The sequence below is a fragment of the Notolabrus celidotus genome, chromosome 6 (assembly GCF_009762535.1).
Source record: "Notolabrus celidotus isolate fNotCel1 chromosome 6, fNotCel1.pri, whole genome shotgun sequence".
NCBI classification, from domain to species: domain Eukaryota; kingdom Metazoa; phylum Chordata; class Actinopteri; order Labriformes; family Labridae; genus Notolabrus; species Notolabrus celidotus.
Genome location: NC_048277.1, coordinates 32,987,507 through 33,004,110, shown reverse-complemented (window position 1 = coordinate 33,004,110; position 16,604 = coordinate 32,987,507). Strand labels below are relative to the sequence as shown.

Below are 16,604 nucleotides of genomic sequence, written 5' to 3'. Positions count from 1 at the left end.
TCAAAACGGCTTCGGTCTATGTAGCTAATCGGCACACACCGTACAGGGGTGAATTTTTTTCTGATGAAGATATTAAGATTACAAGTTTTGCCCAAATAAGGACATGACTGACTTGATTGATAGGCGGGAACACATAGCTGTTGGCTAGGAGGCTCAAACCCCGCCTCTTTGCGTCACTCTTTTGGATAAGTTTAGCATTTCCAATATGGCTCCCGGCGACGATTAGCTTCAAAACAGCGCTCAGGAACAGATGGGTGTAATAAAGGATACCAAGTCCATTATTTAAACAGTCTATGGTCTGGACTCAGGGATCATTTAGACAAGTGGTTCTCAAAGTGGGGTCCTAGGACCCCTGGGGGTCCACGAACCATAGCGTGGGGGTCCGTGAAATAATTATAATACATTTCTAATACATTTTTAAATTGTGCTGAGTCATTAAAAACAGCATATATACAGATGAGGACCATTTGGCGACATCTTATCACATGGAATATAAGGACAAAACTAAATACTTTTTCCAGTGAAAGAGAGAGGAATACATCCTCCAGAAAAACAGATGGTGAAGTGTTTTCTGTCTATCACTGTGGAACAGGTCTGAAGTATTTAGATTGACTCCATCAACCCATATTAGAAACCTCGGTATAATTTTTGACACCAACCTCACCTTTGAAAAACATGTCACTAACGTCACCAAAACCGCCCAACTCCGCCCACTACTCTCCTTCGCTGCAGCTGAAACCCTGATCCATGCTTTCATCACCTCCAGAATTGACTACTGTAACAGCATCTTATATGGTTCATCATCCAAAGTCCTCAATAAACTCCAGTACATCCAGAACTCAGCTGCCCGTCTACTCACTCACTCACTCACTCACTCACTCACTCACTCACTCACTCCCCTTCCCGTGATCACATCACCCCTGTCCTCCAAAACCTCCACTGGCTTCCTGTCCCCCAACGCATTCACTTCAAACTCCTCCTCCTGACTTACAAAGCCCTCCATCACCTGGCTCCCTCATATCTCACTGACCTGCTTCACCCTCACAACCCCTCCCGTGCTCTCCGCTCCTCTGATGTAAACCTCCTCTCCCCAACGCTGTAGGACCAAGCACCGAACCTAGGGCGACAGGGCTTACCCTGCCTTCTGGAACTCCCTCCCCAAACACATACGCAACTCCACTGACCTCCAAACATTCAAATCCCACTTCAAAACTCACCTCTTCAGAAATGCTTTTAACTGTTAATGTTTTTATTTTCACTGTGTTTCTAACTTGTTTCTTTTATTGTGTCTTTTATTGTGTGCTATTTGTGAAGTGTCTTCACAAATTCTGTTCTGTGAAAAGCGCTATATAAATTAAATGTATTATTTATTATTATTATTATTATTATTATTATAAGTTACAATACAAATAGTTCCAAGGACATCTACAAGTGCAAATGGTAGTAAGCATGTGCTTAATCTATGTTACAATTATGAGGTGGTCCTTGAAAAATGTTCTTACCTGTAAGGGGTCCCTGGCCCCAAAAGGTTTGAGAACCCCTGATTTAGATGACCTTATCTTATTAATGTTCTTCATTTTTGAGTTATAAATAAAATCATCCAGCCCTTATAACTCACACAACAAGCTATTCTAGTGAACCAAAATGTTACTTGTTCCAGCACATTCATACCAAACATTCATTGAACAGATAAGTGTGGCGTACTGTGTGTGAGATTTGAACATGAATGATAATTTACAAATGTAGTATTTAGTGTTAGTGCATGAAAAACAGGAGCTGGTTCCTCTGTCTTTAAATGAGGATCAGCTGTTTCTGTTGATTATAAATCCATGTGTAATGAGTTTATTTGGGTGGTCAGGCCGGGCTTTAGACAAGCCAGCGTTTTCCTTTGATGTGGTAATATCTGAAAATGAAAGTAGTTAATAGTTCCGTCCCTGCTGTGAGTTGCTGCTGTGTTTACAGCGCCATAAACTGGTATTAGTACAGAGCTGTGGTTGTGTGCAGCTTGGGAGGTCGTGTTTGTTTCTATGACTGCTGTTCATTTGGGGTAAGAAGAAGAAGAGGACTCTGCTTCAGGTTATGTTCTCTGAGTAAATACGTCAGTGAGGTTTCGTTATGCTTTACTCAGCATAGCGCCTTACTTTAATCCCTGTATCCATCTCTCCAGCCTTCTTCATGGCATGTTTCTGGATGTTCCTTTGTGTACTTCTGTGTACTGCAGATAAATGTGTAGAAATGAAATAAAAGCAGAATAATTGAAGCTTACTCATTGTCAAAACATTGAGAGAAGAAAGTTTTTACCAGGCGGAGACAAAAAGAGGCTGAGAGGAGTTAAAACAAAACCTGTACACAGCTGTAGTTTGTAAATCTTAAGGAGAAAAGGCCCTTCATAACAGCTTGACTGACATTTAAATGCTTTACTTTCACAAAAGACGAGCACACTGGGAACTCGTGTCTGTTCCATCACCGGGTTTAGTGCTGAAATAAAAGGACTAGACTGGCTAGAGATCAGATAGTTAGTCTAGCTTTCCATGGACAAGACAGATGTTTTTAGTTTCCCCATTTTTGATTTCCATATTTATGAAGTGTGGGAGGGTCAAGACTCAAGCACAACACTTAATTTTGTGTCTGTAGATGAGATGAGGTGAAGCTATTTTTCAAAAGAACACAATCTCACGACTCTTCCTGAGTGAAATGAAGAGTTCAATATATAACTGTGGGTTTGGTAATGATGAGCATCAGAGAGTGAATGAATATGAACAGAATGAATCTTTCATAACAAGTAAGATCACCTGAAAGGCATCCAGCCTCAAAGTGTGATCTGTGATCTTTTAAAGCCTCAGATAATCCAGAACAAATTGTTCTCAACCGTCTGACATTAACACCAGCCAGAAATCAAGATTTATTAGGATGGCTATAAAGATTGCATATTTTCCCACTTACCTCAAATCTCGCCATGCTTCAGTTTTTTGAGATCAGCAGCTTATGAAATATGATTTGGGAACCATGGGAACGTGAAGTAGTTCCAGTGAAAATGATTTACACGTCAGTCTGTGGATTAACTAGAGAAATCTCTTTTTTATTCTAGTGAAATACATGATGGATTGTTAAGTAGTTTTTGGATTGCTCTGAGGATGACAAATAAGTTTCACAGCAGTCTCTCCACACATTGAGGTAGACGTGAGTTATGGATGTATGAAAACCTCAGAGGATGAATCCACACAATCTAAATCCCCTGGTTCTCTCAGTGCTTCAAAAAGGACAGAATCATTAAATCAATCATTGTTTGTTTTTAGAAAGCATAAGTAGCATCTGATGATGTAGGTCACACCTCACGCACAGTTCAGAGACATGAACATTCTAGGAACAAGTTCACTTTTTCTTGTAAAAAAAAAAAACTAAAACACGCCACCCTCTTTGGACTATTGTGAATGGGCTCTATTTAGGACACATCTCCTGTGGCCATTTCGAGAAGCTTTTAATCCAGGAACCATTATTCCTTCACAAGAACTCTGCGCGATAAAAACTGAAAACAGTCTCAGTGCGTAGACGACCCATTGAGACACGGCTGAGTCACAGGACTGAGGGAAGATGTCCCCAGGCGGCGCATGTGAAAGGAAGAAAAGGGCCGAAACCTGATTGTATACGTGTTGATTACAGAGCAATCTTCCAATCTTCCCAAGCGCTTGGCTTTTCTTTGCCAGAGTGGTGGGATCAGATCTTTTATTTGTGTGGAGGAGGGAGGGGGGGTAAAAAAAAAAAAAAAAAGAGCAGTGTTGAGTAGACTTTTTAGCACCTGACAAAGAAATGTTTTCATTATACAGCACTAACTTTCCACCCTTTTTTATAAACCTCCTCTCATTTTCTGCATGTCTCTTCTCATAACCCTGAACTCACCACCACATCTCTTCTTCTACTTTGTCTCTCCTTCCTGCCAGAATCACCCACACCAAGCAGTCAAACCTCTGAGTGTCCAACAGGCTGCACTCCGCGTAAGTTTGCAATTCCCACTATTTCTGAGTAAACGAGTGTCGAGTCTGTGATCAGGTTTCAAAACCAGCCCAGCTGGAGTGTCAAAGTGGCAGCTTTTTGCCGGCTACAGTTTTTTGCCACATTGTTGAGCAAATCAGCCCATTTCCCCAGAGCTGCTGTCACTTCATTATTGATGCTCTGCAGAGCAAATTCCTCGTCACGACTTAGGTCTCACGTCTTGTCTTGTTTGCTGCCAAATGGCTGTTCTCTAACGGCCATGCAGTAAAAGAATGTCACAGACATGTGGTTTAAACTTCTTCCTCTTCTTCTCATGTCACCATTTGTTTATTTATGATCACAGTTATCAAATGAAAACACGTACTGTCAATTAGTAGTAGCAAACAGGCGCATTGTCAAGTACTTTGTCACATGTAAGGAAATAAGTCATTAAAGAAACTATTCATCTTAGTTTTTGTACCTGTCTGGTTTTCTGCACGGAAGGATGACGAGAACATGCGAACGCTCCACTCAGAAATGTGCTGTGCATATTTTTCTCTTGGATGTTTGACGTTAACTATGCACAATCACTTTCATCTTCAGGGGAGGGAAAGGGTGAAGAGTTGAGATGTGTACTCACCAGCATGTCACTGTGACACCAATCTGAAATATTAAAGGGAGAGAAAGAATCTGAAATATATTTCTAACCAATAAGGATCCACCAAAATGCTCGCAGAATGTCTGAAATCTTTGAATGCAAGAGAAGGAAATATCCATCAATAACCCTCCATTTAACACACCATCTAACTTTTAGTGTATGACTGGTTTGCCATTGTGATAATTTGCTATTTCATAGTGTTGTGTGGTTGTATCAGGGATCCAGTCATGGTGCATTTTGAGATAACACTCAAGTGATGTGGTGGAAACCTGGAACCCTGTAGAGCATGCTGTCAGAAAGAGAGGCGACTTTCCTGTGAAGGATGAAACATCTTGTTTGCAGCAGTTCAACTTCAGGGATAGTGTTTTTTAATTTCTTAATCAGGGATACTAAAGTGTAGATGCCTTGAAATATTGATCCAGGCTAATTCACTTTTTTAATGTGCTTTACAAACACCTGTTTTCAAAATGACATTCAAAGATAGCAAGTTTGAAAATGGATCTTTTGGCTAATCTGCGATTGTAGTGTTTTATTAAAGGCAGTTTATTGTTTCACTGTTTCTTTGGAAGTCATGAGTCGGCCATGTGTCATGAAAAGCAAGATGTTGATAACTGAACTGGTGATGCCTGCAAAAAATGTAAAAAATGCTGATCTGAAACGTCTGTCAGAAAACAAACACTCAAATTCAATCAAAGTGTGGACTTCAAGTTTGGTGAACCGTTTAAAACACTGTTAAGAGATTAAAGATGCCACACACATGAACTAAAATCTGTTGGGTCAAATCTAAGACATGTTTTGTTTGCTTTTCCTAAATCCAGTCCTCGTGGAAAGTAACGTTGTTTCTATCTATCTCCTTTGTCCCAGGTCATGAACAGAGTACCCTGAATCAGGTGGTGGAGCGAAGCCTTCTCTCCTTACTGTTCATTCCACTCCTAGCTCTGGTATTCCTGCTCGTGTGGAAGGTAAGCTGACCTTTGATGCAAGACACTAAGCTATTAAACTACCTGAACGGCTCCAGAGATATGATTGTTTTTAAGTGGCCCATTTTATTGTCAGAGATACCGCTTTGTTCCATGCTATTTATGACAGTCGGCAACAACCTTTTAACTTCAGGTGCAGACGCTGTGTGGGCTGTGTTGTGGTGATGTAGGATTCATAAAATGATTTCCTATCTTTTGAACAGCTCCGGTCACGGAGGAACGGGGAAGACCTTGAACAGAATCCTGGAGAAGGTGGACTTTTCACAGGAACAGAAGGGACTGCACCTCCTCTAAATGCTGAAATATCAGAAAAGTAAGCTTTTAACTCCTTCACATGCTTTTTAAGTTCACAAAGAACTATCCCCACTTTGTAATCTGCTGTCTGTTACACAATGGAAGTCATAAAGTATAAAAGGAATGTTTACTTTGTATTTTTTGAATACAAAATAAAAAAGCATGAATATTTAATCACATCAAGAACAAATGAAAACATGCATGGCTGTGGTGGGAACCTGCAAGCGGCCAAAAAAAACAACACAAACTTGTTAAAACAAATAAAAGCAAAAAGCAAACATATAAAAAAAATGAAGACATGAGAAACAAAACATAACTTGTTAAAATTTCCTCCAAACTAGTTTATGATTAATCTGCATATACATAATTACTGCTTTGTGAAACTTAACATGTTATTCTTAATTTTTCAGGAAAAGGATTAACCCTTAAAGACTTAGACCAATATTAGGGGCGCCAGACTCTCCTGAGTTTATTTTGAATACGCTGAATGAGACAATGTGGTACATGTGGTATCAATGGAAAGCTGAGACTGTCTTCTGTAACTGAGTTTTTAAAGCTTGTTGATAGGATTAGCTGTTAAAAAGTTATCAAACATTTAAGAACAAGTAGCCGCCACCAGCTGTCTTGGTCTCTGAGGATTAAAAGTAACTTTAGTCCACTAGCCAGGGCTGTAGCTTGGCTAATGGCCTCTGCCACAAAGCTATAATTCTCCCCCTACTTCTCAGATTTAAACAAATATATATAACAGATGGCATCTCATAGCACGGTGCGGTTTTGCAATACTTTGATCTAGAACATGGAGATAAAGTTGTATGTAAGCTGTCTCTGGCTAAATGGACAATGCAGAACCAGGGATGTTTAAGTTAACAAAGCGGCAACCTCTTGTCTTCAAATGTGAAGCCAATGCAGAAGTGCTAAAAACTGCAGTTCCTTGAGTGTCCACTTGAGGCTTGATGCAAAAGCCCTGGAAGCCACATACACACCCATTCTAAAAAGCCCATCTTAACAGCAAAAACAAACATTTTTATAGACTGGTACACAAAAAGGATTTTGGTCTGAATAGATCATTTGTCTATCCATACACACTATTTGGGTGGTGAATTTTTTTTTATAACTGAGCAGTTTTGAAGATATTTAGGTTACAGATGTTGCAAAGCAGAGGTACAGCTGACTTGCCCTTTACCTCTTGCTAGGTTGACTGAAAGTTAGGATGATTCAGCATTTCCAATATCAATCAATCAATCAATCAATCTTTATTTGTATAGCACCAAATCACAACAAATGTTATCTCAAGTCGCTTTTACAAACATAGGAGGTCTAGACCGCTCTATGTCAAATTATGACATAGATCCAACTTCAAGACAGGATAAGACTCAGTCTGACCCCACCTTAATCCATCATGAGCATTGCACATCACAACATTTAGCTAGTTACAGTGGCGAGGAAAAACTTCCTTTTAACAGACAGAAACCTCAGGCAGAACCAGACTCATGTTAGACAGCCATCTACCTCGACCGAGTTGGTGGCTGACCAATATGGTGGCTGCTGTCCATAGACTTCAAAACTCAGCTTCAGGAACCAATGGGTGACTGAGACTACATCCATGTTTTATACAGTTTATGACAATAACCTGCAAGGAGGGCCAAAGGCTGGTAGTGATAACTCTGCTACCTTTTGCCACTCTTGGCTAACCAATTTAACATTGTTTGCTTGCAGACTCTTCGATCCTGTTAGCCATGTTAAATAAATGTGCTCATGTTTGACTGTTTTCTGAGTGTCTTCTTACCTTTAGATGAGTCAGTTCGTCAATTTAAATTTCAGTTTACATGACTAGGAAATTAGTTATCTGTATTTTACTATTAGTGTGACCTTCAGTATCTATATAAGGCCACTCTAGGCCTGTGCTGATTGTAAACAGTTTGAATATTTGGTTTTCCCCACCACCAATATGTTTCTTGACTATGACACCAAATCCTAGAAACTGAAGTTGAGTGGCTAATTATTTGCCTTTTTGTCTTTTCTTAAAGGAACAAGTTGAACGTTATTGAAACGGTGTAACACTTCTACCCTTCAATGTTCTTCAGCAAAACTGGTAAGACTTTTCTTTCAATCAGAGAAACAGAAAATCATCTTGTTGTTGTTTCTTTACCTGATACTGAGCTCTAACACCTTTTTTTTTTTCCCCCTCCTCACAGGGCTCTACTCTCTTCTCCTGTTGTCCAACGGTGATGAACACAAAGCTGAATTCCATAGTGAGATATCTGTACTAAAAGGCCTGTTCTTGACTGCTCTCCAGATTTACGATGGCAGATAGACAATATGCCGTGATTCTTCTGGTTAAACCACACCTGATAGCATGTGGATAAGCTTGCTTTTCCCGAAAGACTGCATTTTACCCCATGCTTTCAAAAAGACTGAGTTTTTGGCAAAGAGAAACCCCCACACCACACCCCAAAACGGATCCTCCGGCTTCATGAATCAACCACAACCTTGCTGCTTCATGACTTCTTTTGGAGAGAACATTGCTTACCGCTCAGCAAGTTGGTAAAGCCAGCTTCTGTTTGTTTGGGCCCACCAGTTCATCTTCATTGACGAGGCAGAAAGTGACTGACACTACTTATCTCTGGAATGAACCAAGGCACGAGTTACTACCTCCAGTGACCCTTACGTTAACCGCATCCTCAACAACTCTACAGTCTCCTCTCAGTTCGGGGTTTCCCAAAGAATATAATGTTGAACATTGTAGTTCCAAGATATAGTCATGTTGTCTGGTTTAGGCATGTACCTGCAGAGGTGTATGATGTATTTATTTATTGGCGGTGGCACTGAGCTGCTGCTTTCTATACAACTGAAATGTTTTAACCAACATTTACAAGCACCTTTACTAATGGGTCACATATAAAGAACAACTTCTATACTAATGCATCATGAACCCAAACACCCTACTCCTTGCCAAGTTATATTTCCTCCTAAGATGTTCTCGTTGGCTTGTATGACTCGGGGGATTTACATGTAATGCATTACATAGAAGAACAATCACTTAAATACAAATATGCTGCTTTGACTTGCTTACATTTAGACCACTTAAACATGCAACCTGCTGGGAGACTTCCGTGGATCCAGGATGTTTCTTTGAAGACACGTTTTCAGAACAGAGGTGCCACACTCATGTCAGACTTCTGTAGCAAATGTTAGCATTTGCTTTATAACCAACAAGTTGAGATAAGTACAACAAATTGAAGGCATTGCGGAGCTGTTACAGAATTAAATGTAGACCACAATTCCTCAAATTACTTATATTTCTAACAAGGCAAAACTCACAATGAAGAATTTTAAAAAACGTCATACTAACTTCACTTGTGTCAAGCACCAGTTTGGATATTTGCATGATAAGCCTATTATATATAATCAGAAGAAGCCAATTGGCTGTTTATCCAAATTGACTTTAAAATCTGAGAGTAAGTTGCACAGATGCAGACTGAAAAGCTTAAACTGTGTCCCTGCCTCAAGGCTTCCACTGCGTTCAGCAATGTTCAGTGTCCCTGCAGATGTGTAGCTCCTTCTATCACAACCTGTTATCACTGCCCTGCCAACCACCCCCAGGGAACTAAAGTCTATGGTGTCGCTGATAGATGTGAGGTATGGATGCAGCTAACTTTTTTTGACAAAAAAATGTGTTTTATACACAGAAAAGACATATTTAAGGCTTGTATCAGGATGAAATTTATAAGCATCTTCATGTTTTCCATCTGCAAATCTTACTACATAGAAAATGCCATCCTCAGCATCAATTTTGCCTTAAAGTTGCGACAGGATACAATGTCAATGGAAGTGCAATGTCATCTCCCTGTCATGAAACCGTGTAACTTTCAAGGAGTGTGTTCTAAAGACGCATGGTGAGTCTCAGCTAGGGTCAAATCCAAACTGTTAATATGCCTTTATGTAAAACAGGTAAACAGCTAAAGCAAATGCAGAAGCTCTTGCACCCATTGAAATACTTAACCAGTGTGCCCCCCCCCTCCCCTCCCCTCCCCTTTCTCCCCTGGCTTATCTTTCCTTGATGCACTCTCTGATCTGATAAGTAAGCACCTGGAGGCCCTCCCTGATAACACAGCCGAGCTGTGAGGAGAAAAATGTAAGATTTAAAACATCTTAAGAGGGGGCTGACTCCTGCAAAGCCTTGCCACTTCAGAGTAAGGTAGATTAAAAATGGATGATAGGTTTCAAGATGATTAGGGAGATTATGTAACCATCTGTTAAGATGTAGGAGTGTGAACAGGGCACGCTGGTTGTGACCTTTCCCATCAAGCCGCCATGCTGCATTTAGCTGACAACGACGAAGTGGCAGGACATAAAAGCTATTTCTGTATCTAGTTTGAGTATTTCTATCATGTCTGTGGTCTTACATTGTACCATGTCCATGCTTGGTTTTGTGCCTTGTTTGAATAGTGTGATTGACTCTGTGTGTAAATGTTGAAAGCCTGCAGATTAAAATTATCTCACCACAAAAAAAAAAGCAACAACAGAAAAGATAACATCTCTCTCTGTCCTTTCTTGAGGAACTCAAACCTTGATAGTTGACCTGTGCCCACTTATATTTCCTCTGAATCAGTCTCCAGAGAAAGCAGTGCTGAAAACCCCCACAGGAGGAGAAAACTGCAGTGGTTGTGACATTTCTCTCCACGCATTACATGTTAGCCTTTGTAACCTTTAGGAAACACTAACTCTGCTTGTTTCATGTGTATTTCGGACTGTGTGTTGGGATTTTTCTTATAGGAGACAAGAGTATGTTGTGCAAAATTGAATCTGTGTTTAAGAAAAAAAAAGTATACCACATTGGTGTTCATATAGTTAAGAGCAACCGTACCTTTCAGCGTCATTGGCTGGAATTCTTTGGTGTGGTCAAGTATTGTTTGTTGTGTTAAACTGCGAGATACTATCTTCATTCAAACTTGCATTTTTGAAGAACACTCTGTTAATGGCTGCTTGTTCCCTGTGCTGCGAACTCAGTTTAAAGCTGACTCTGTGTTAGATAAGATATACCACATTGGTGTTCATATACGTTTAGCTGGAATATCTAATATTACTTGTGTGGTAAAGTACTATAGTTGAAAGCTTTTAGCTGACTGTTTCTGTTCAAAAATGCATTTTTGAATTACAAAGGCAGTTCAGACCTGAGACTCTCTTCAATCATCTTCAATTTTGCTTCTCTACATAAAGACTTTTACATGCAATGTCCAGTATTCTGTCAGACACAAGCTAGTCTAGCAAAACAAATACATAAAATACATTTAAAAATGACAAATAAAGGTTAAACTATGTCAAAAGTTGCTTTTATACATAGTATATAGATATCATGAGCTGCAACAGGTCTAAGCTGTGAAAAAAAAAGAAAAAAAAAGAAACACATGGTCTCCCATTTTCCTGTCTATATGAGAGCCTCAAACAGTCTAAATGTCTGATGCATGGACGCCAGAAGCTGACACATTTCATGCATTAGTTGAGAGAATGACCGCCCTTGAATACTGTTATTATGTGGGTTGTTGTGTGGTCTGAGATAAAGCAGAGCTGCATTCTGAATAGTGCTTTAGGGCTCGAGTGATCAAACGCATCACACGTTGAGGGTGAATCAAATGGCTCTGGGCAGGAAAGAAGTCTGGGTGCCAAAAAGCAAATGTAATTATTGCCCAGTTGATATTCTGGGTGGAAACTCTACTGTATTCTGTATTTTTGTATAAATGTAAAGAAACATATATGAGATATGAATAAAGTACACGTATCCAACTGTTGTTGAATGGCTCCTGTGTGTTTTTGGTAAAAAGTGAGGCTGGGAATGAAAGCTGGGCCACACTCACTTTGAAAACATTTGCTTTTTTCACAAAATAACTCAGCTGCAGTGCAAACACATGGGGTGACTGTAATTACCAACATGCCTTTAGGAAAGGGATGTACAAGTTTCAAACTGTTTGTAGCAATTTGAAGACAGAACCAGTTTAACCAGTAGTGGCCTGAAGCATTTGTTGGTTTCTGGCTTTCAAAACTGCATTTTTTTAATGAGATTTAATGCTTTGAACTTTTTGTTTTTCTGAAATCACTTTGAGAATTCAGCACTTTTGGTCTCATTTAAGAAACACTAGTTCAATGACCTGACTGATTTACCTTTTGTAGTTATTCAATTCTACTCCTCTAATCTCACACACTGAGCCCAAAGTGTATTGTGTTGTTTCAGCTCCCCAAAATGTGTATAACCACAAATTGGAAGTCTTATTAGCTCCACCAGGACCAGGTTTTAACGGAGCAATAACCACATAGGCAATATCTAGCCCTCTAGCCTTCTTTAAATACTTCCACGGTTAAGCACACCCTTGTGTAATTTATTGCGTTTACACAACACAAGCACATCCAGGGGCAACAAACACAAAGACTATTCCACATATTTTCATATACGGTTGAAGTGCTCTAAGTTCAGATCTACTTTGAACACTATAAATGAATGTTTTCCAGCCTGGACGAATGTATAAGTGTCCAACAAAACTTCCCTGTGCAGTGAGCATTTGGAGAGTTTGTTGTTCTTTGAAGGCCTTTTAGACTTCCCAAGCTCCTACTTCAAACAAGACACTGTCCCAGCACAAGACCAGCGTTGAGTGACATTTAGGCCAGCTATGATCTCATGACCACATAGATGTGAATCTCCACTAAACCTACAAAGACGAATACTTCCCTTGCTGTGGTTAAAGTCGGTCTCTTCTTTCAATTTTGAACTGGAAAACAGAACGGTAAATGGTTGTATTCATAGCGCTGTCTCTGTCCTTCTGACCACTCAAAGCGCTTTTACATAACATGTCACATTCACACCACATTCACACACTCATGTGAAGCACCCATCAGTATTAACTAATCCTCGTCACACACTGGCACGGCCACCAGGGGCGGTTCGAGGTTAAGCGTCTTGCCCAAGGACACTTTGGCATGTGGACAGCAGGACCTGGGATTAAACGCCCAACCTTCTGATTTGCTCCTAAAACAAAGCTTGTCTCCAATACTTAATTTTCAATGCAGTTAGCTCAAGCATCACCTTGACCCATTCGGTCAGTTAGGGCAGTGGGCGAATTCCTGACAGATAATAATAATAATAATAACAATAATACATTTTATTTATATAGCGCTTTTCATAGAACTCAAAGACACTTCACAAATAGCACACAATAAGAGACACAATAAAAGAAACACATTAGAAACACATTGGATATAAAAACTTTAACAGTTAAAAGCATTTCTGAAGAGGTGAGTTTTGACCTGGGATTTGAATGTTTGTAGGTCAGTGGAGTTGCGTATGTGTTTAGGGAGGGAGTTCCAGAGGGCGGGGGCAGCAATGGAGTAAGCCCTGTCATCCCAGGTTTGGTGCTTGGTCCTACAGGGTTGGGGAGAGGAGGTTTTCATCGGAGGAGTGGAGAGCACGGGAGGGGTTGTGAGGGTTAAGCAGGTCAGTGAGATAGGAGGGGGCCAGGTGAGGGAAGGCTTTGTAAGTCAGGAGGAGGAGTTTGAAGTGAATGCGTTGGGGGACAGGAAGCCAGTGGAGGTTTTGGAGGACATAAAGCTATCATAGTATCTCTTTGGCATCATAAATTAACAGAGGGGTACCACAAAGCCCTATTTATGGGCCCCTGTATTTTATGGAATTAAATCTAACTTTAGAGCAGTACTAGTCTGGTTTACACGATTGCATATTAGGGACATTGTAGGGCAGGAGTGTCCAAAGTACGGCCCGGGGGCCAAACGCGGCCCAAGGTCCATTTATTTATGGCCCCCAAGTTTCCATCTTAAAATGTGTTATTTATATCATAGAAATTAATCACCTCTGAATCATCCTTATATTTGCAGTTTCTTTTAAGCGCACAAACAAACCTAAAGTCAATCCAGAAACGTCTCAAACAGCTTCATATGGACTTACCTGTATGAAGCCAAAGCACTGGGAATTCTGCAAGACGGCAATAAAGAAGAAACACAAGAACTCTTAAAGTTGACAGGCTTTCAAATTTATGTTTTCATCATGATGTGAAAATGTCCTTGATGAACACTAAAAGTTCAGAAGACACAAAAGAGGACACAAGACAAGATCAAAATTATGAAATTATGCAGAAAGGGCCAAATGTGGTGCATTAAAATTGTTCAGAACGCAGTAAAATAATTATTTAGTTCTTAAAATGTTGTCTGCTGGTCTGAAAAGTCTTAAAAACAACATGAAAAAGAAGTGTGATGAAATCCAGATCGTGAAAATAATGATTCAATATTTTTCCCACATTGCCCGACCCGAATGAAAAACATTTTCCTCCAGAAGAAGATAAAGTTTGCTAATGTTTACATGGCTTGTGGAGAACTGAGGACTTCCTAGTTACTGATGTATTGAGAAAACATGTAAAATAATTGTTATTAAATTGAGATTTCATATATAACTTTTATGATTCCTAAGTCTCAGTAGGAGCCACTGGCCCTGAGGTAATCTGACAACATCAAATGTGGCCCTCTTTGAAAAGAGTTTGGACACCCCTGTTGTAGGGGGATGAAAAGTAATAATAATCATAAAAAATGAATACATTATTATTAATAATAATAATAATAATAATAATAATAATAATGATATGAGTAATATCCACAAAATTGACACACCAACTAAGGAGGTGTAATAGTAGAGAACATGACTTCATCAGGTAGGTTTGCTTTAAGTGAAATTAATGAATATGTTAGTTTATTAAAAATGTTATGCATGATCAAATGTTAAATCCACTTAAAAAGTACTATTTAATAGGCTCAAACTAGCAGGCATGATGCAAGGCAGCGAGTCTGATGAAGAAAAAAAGAGAGGCGATGAGGTTCTCTGGCAAGCTTTTTTTTTCCTCTCACAAATGTGCAACTTTATTCTCAAAATGTGCTCCTTCCTTTGCCTTTATTTTACTTTTCTCCATGAGTTAGAAATAATTGTGATGGTTTTCTTGTCTCATTTGCTAGTTTGAAGTGTTTCTTAATAATGATTGATGGATATTTTGTAAATTATGGTGTCTGTTAAAAAAAAAAAAGGGTTCCATTTGACTTCAGAAAACAAACCAATGAGTGTCATCACAGCTGGGATCTTATATATAGTCTATGCATGACACACAGCAGTGGCTTTGTCATGGATATTTGTCTGGTAATGCAACTTCATTTAGAAGCGATCATGCTTAATTTATTTATTCTTCAAATAATAAGGATGAACATTTCAGATCTTAGTAAGAGAACATTTGTATTTGTATCACTTAAGCAGCTTATGTGAGATTACTCAAATTCTTCTTTTTTGTCAATCTAAAACATTTCGCACTGATAGTGTTCAGAAGTCTGAATATTCAGAAACAAATGCTCATCTGATTGTTTTTCTTTGGCAGTTGCTTGGGATTTTCACAACATGAGTTCATCAACTGTTTTGTAGATGCCAGGGACATAAATCACACTGACTAATGTTGTGATTTCATCTTTGCTATCAGGGAACAACAGGAAGGCAGTGAAATGGCCATTGTCCAAAGACATGTTACAATGAACGCGCAATTGTGGGACTGTGAATAGGCATACTGAGGCATGACTACATTTGCTGCGTGGTAAGTCAGATAAACAAGTCATCGACTTCAGCCAGTGACATGTAAATGTATAACTGAGTCTCAGCTGGTTCCCAGGGTCACACACACATCCTCGTTATCGTTTAATGCTTGTTTGGGGAATCCCCCCAGACCAAATGGCTGGTTCAAAGTGCGCTCCTTTGACCATGTTTGATTTGATTGGTTTTGTCCTGGCAGCAACTGCAGTTCCGTGACTTCAAGCTCTTCACCATGGACCTCAGGTTCTCCCCCTGTGCTGTAGTAAGAGCTTATATCAGGTCCTTGCTGAGGTCAGGGTTGCAATCAAACAGAGCGAGGTAACATTGCTACTTAAAAAATAAAATGAAAAGCACTTCAGCCTTGTGATATGTTACTAAAAAGAGAGGAAAAACACTCCAGCCTTGTGATACATGTTAGACAGAGTTGGTTATATCACCAGGATATGTAAGAGATCTTAAAAAAGGCAAATCTTGAGTTAGTACCCGTAGCAACTGATGTGTCGGAGCAGTTGCATAAATAGAAGATCGGCCCTTGACACACACACACACACACACACACACACACACACACACTAGACAGCCCCATAGAAGGGTTCTCCCTCTTTCATAAACATGGCCTTGAGGACTGTGCTGACACTATCTTTCATAACCTCACTGGTTTCCACCTCACAGCCAAGAGCTTCAGCTTTCTCAGACTTACCCTCAGACAACCCCCAGCTGCACTAACCAATAAAGGATGCTTATTTAGAAACCAGAACTTTTTGTTGTTGTTGTTGTTTGTGAACATCAGCCAGCTGAACTTGGGCCACAATGTGCTGGCTCAGTGTGTACATGCTCTTGATGGATCAGTCCCTAATGTACGATCAATGCAACTGAGATATGTGTATTAGAAAAGGGGGTTTGTTTTTTATCTTTGAAAAATTTCTTTTCAGTTGCGCTTTAATCTCTGCCGGAGATAAATGTTTGGTGTGTTTCTCCACCAGTTTGGGTTCAACTAACAGTTCTGAAAACAGCAGATCTGACAAACTGGGGGTCAAGCGGAGTCATTTTTCAAAAAGGGCTTTATAACTGTGGGTCCAGA

At 39.7% G+C, this 16,604-nt stretch overlaps 1 protein-coding gene across 2 annotated transcripts in view; it reads left to right on the top strand.

The window, feature by feature from the left end:
- Positions 1-11,690, top strand: part of kitlga (kit ligand a) — a 36,859-nt gene extending 25,169 nt beyond the window's left edge. Inside the window, exons 6-10 of one of the 2 annotated variants that reach the window (XM_034684873.1) lie at positions 3,939-3,992; positions 5,492-5,589; positions 5,811-5,920; positions 7,929-7,993; positions 8,097-11,690. In XM_034684873.1, the coding sequence (XP_034540764.1) occupies positions 3,939-3,992; positions 5,492-5,589; positions 5,811-5,920; positions 7,929-7,959 (293 nt within the window). In that variant the 3' untranslated portion in view covers positions 7,960-7,993; positions 8,097-11,690. The remainder of the gene's footprint in view (positions 1-3,938; positions 3,993-5,491; positions 5,590-5,810; positions 5,921-7,928; positions 7,994-8,096) is intronic. The other variant, XM_034684874.1, reaches the window with a different exon arrangement.
- The last annotated feature ends 4,914 nt before the right edge of the window (positions 11,691-16,604 follow it).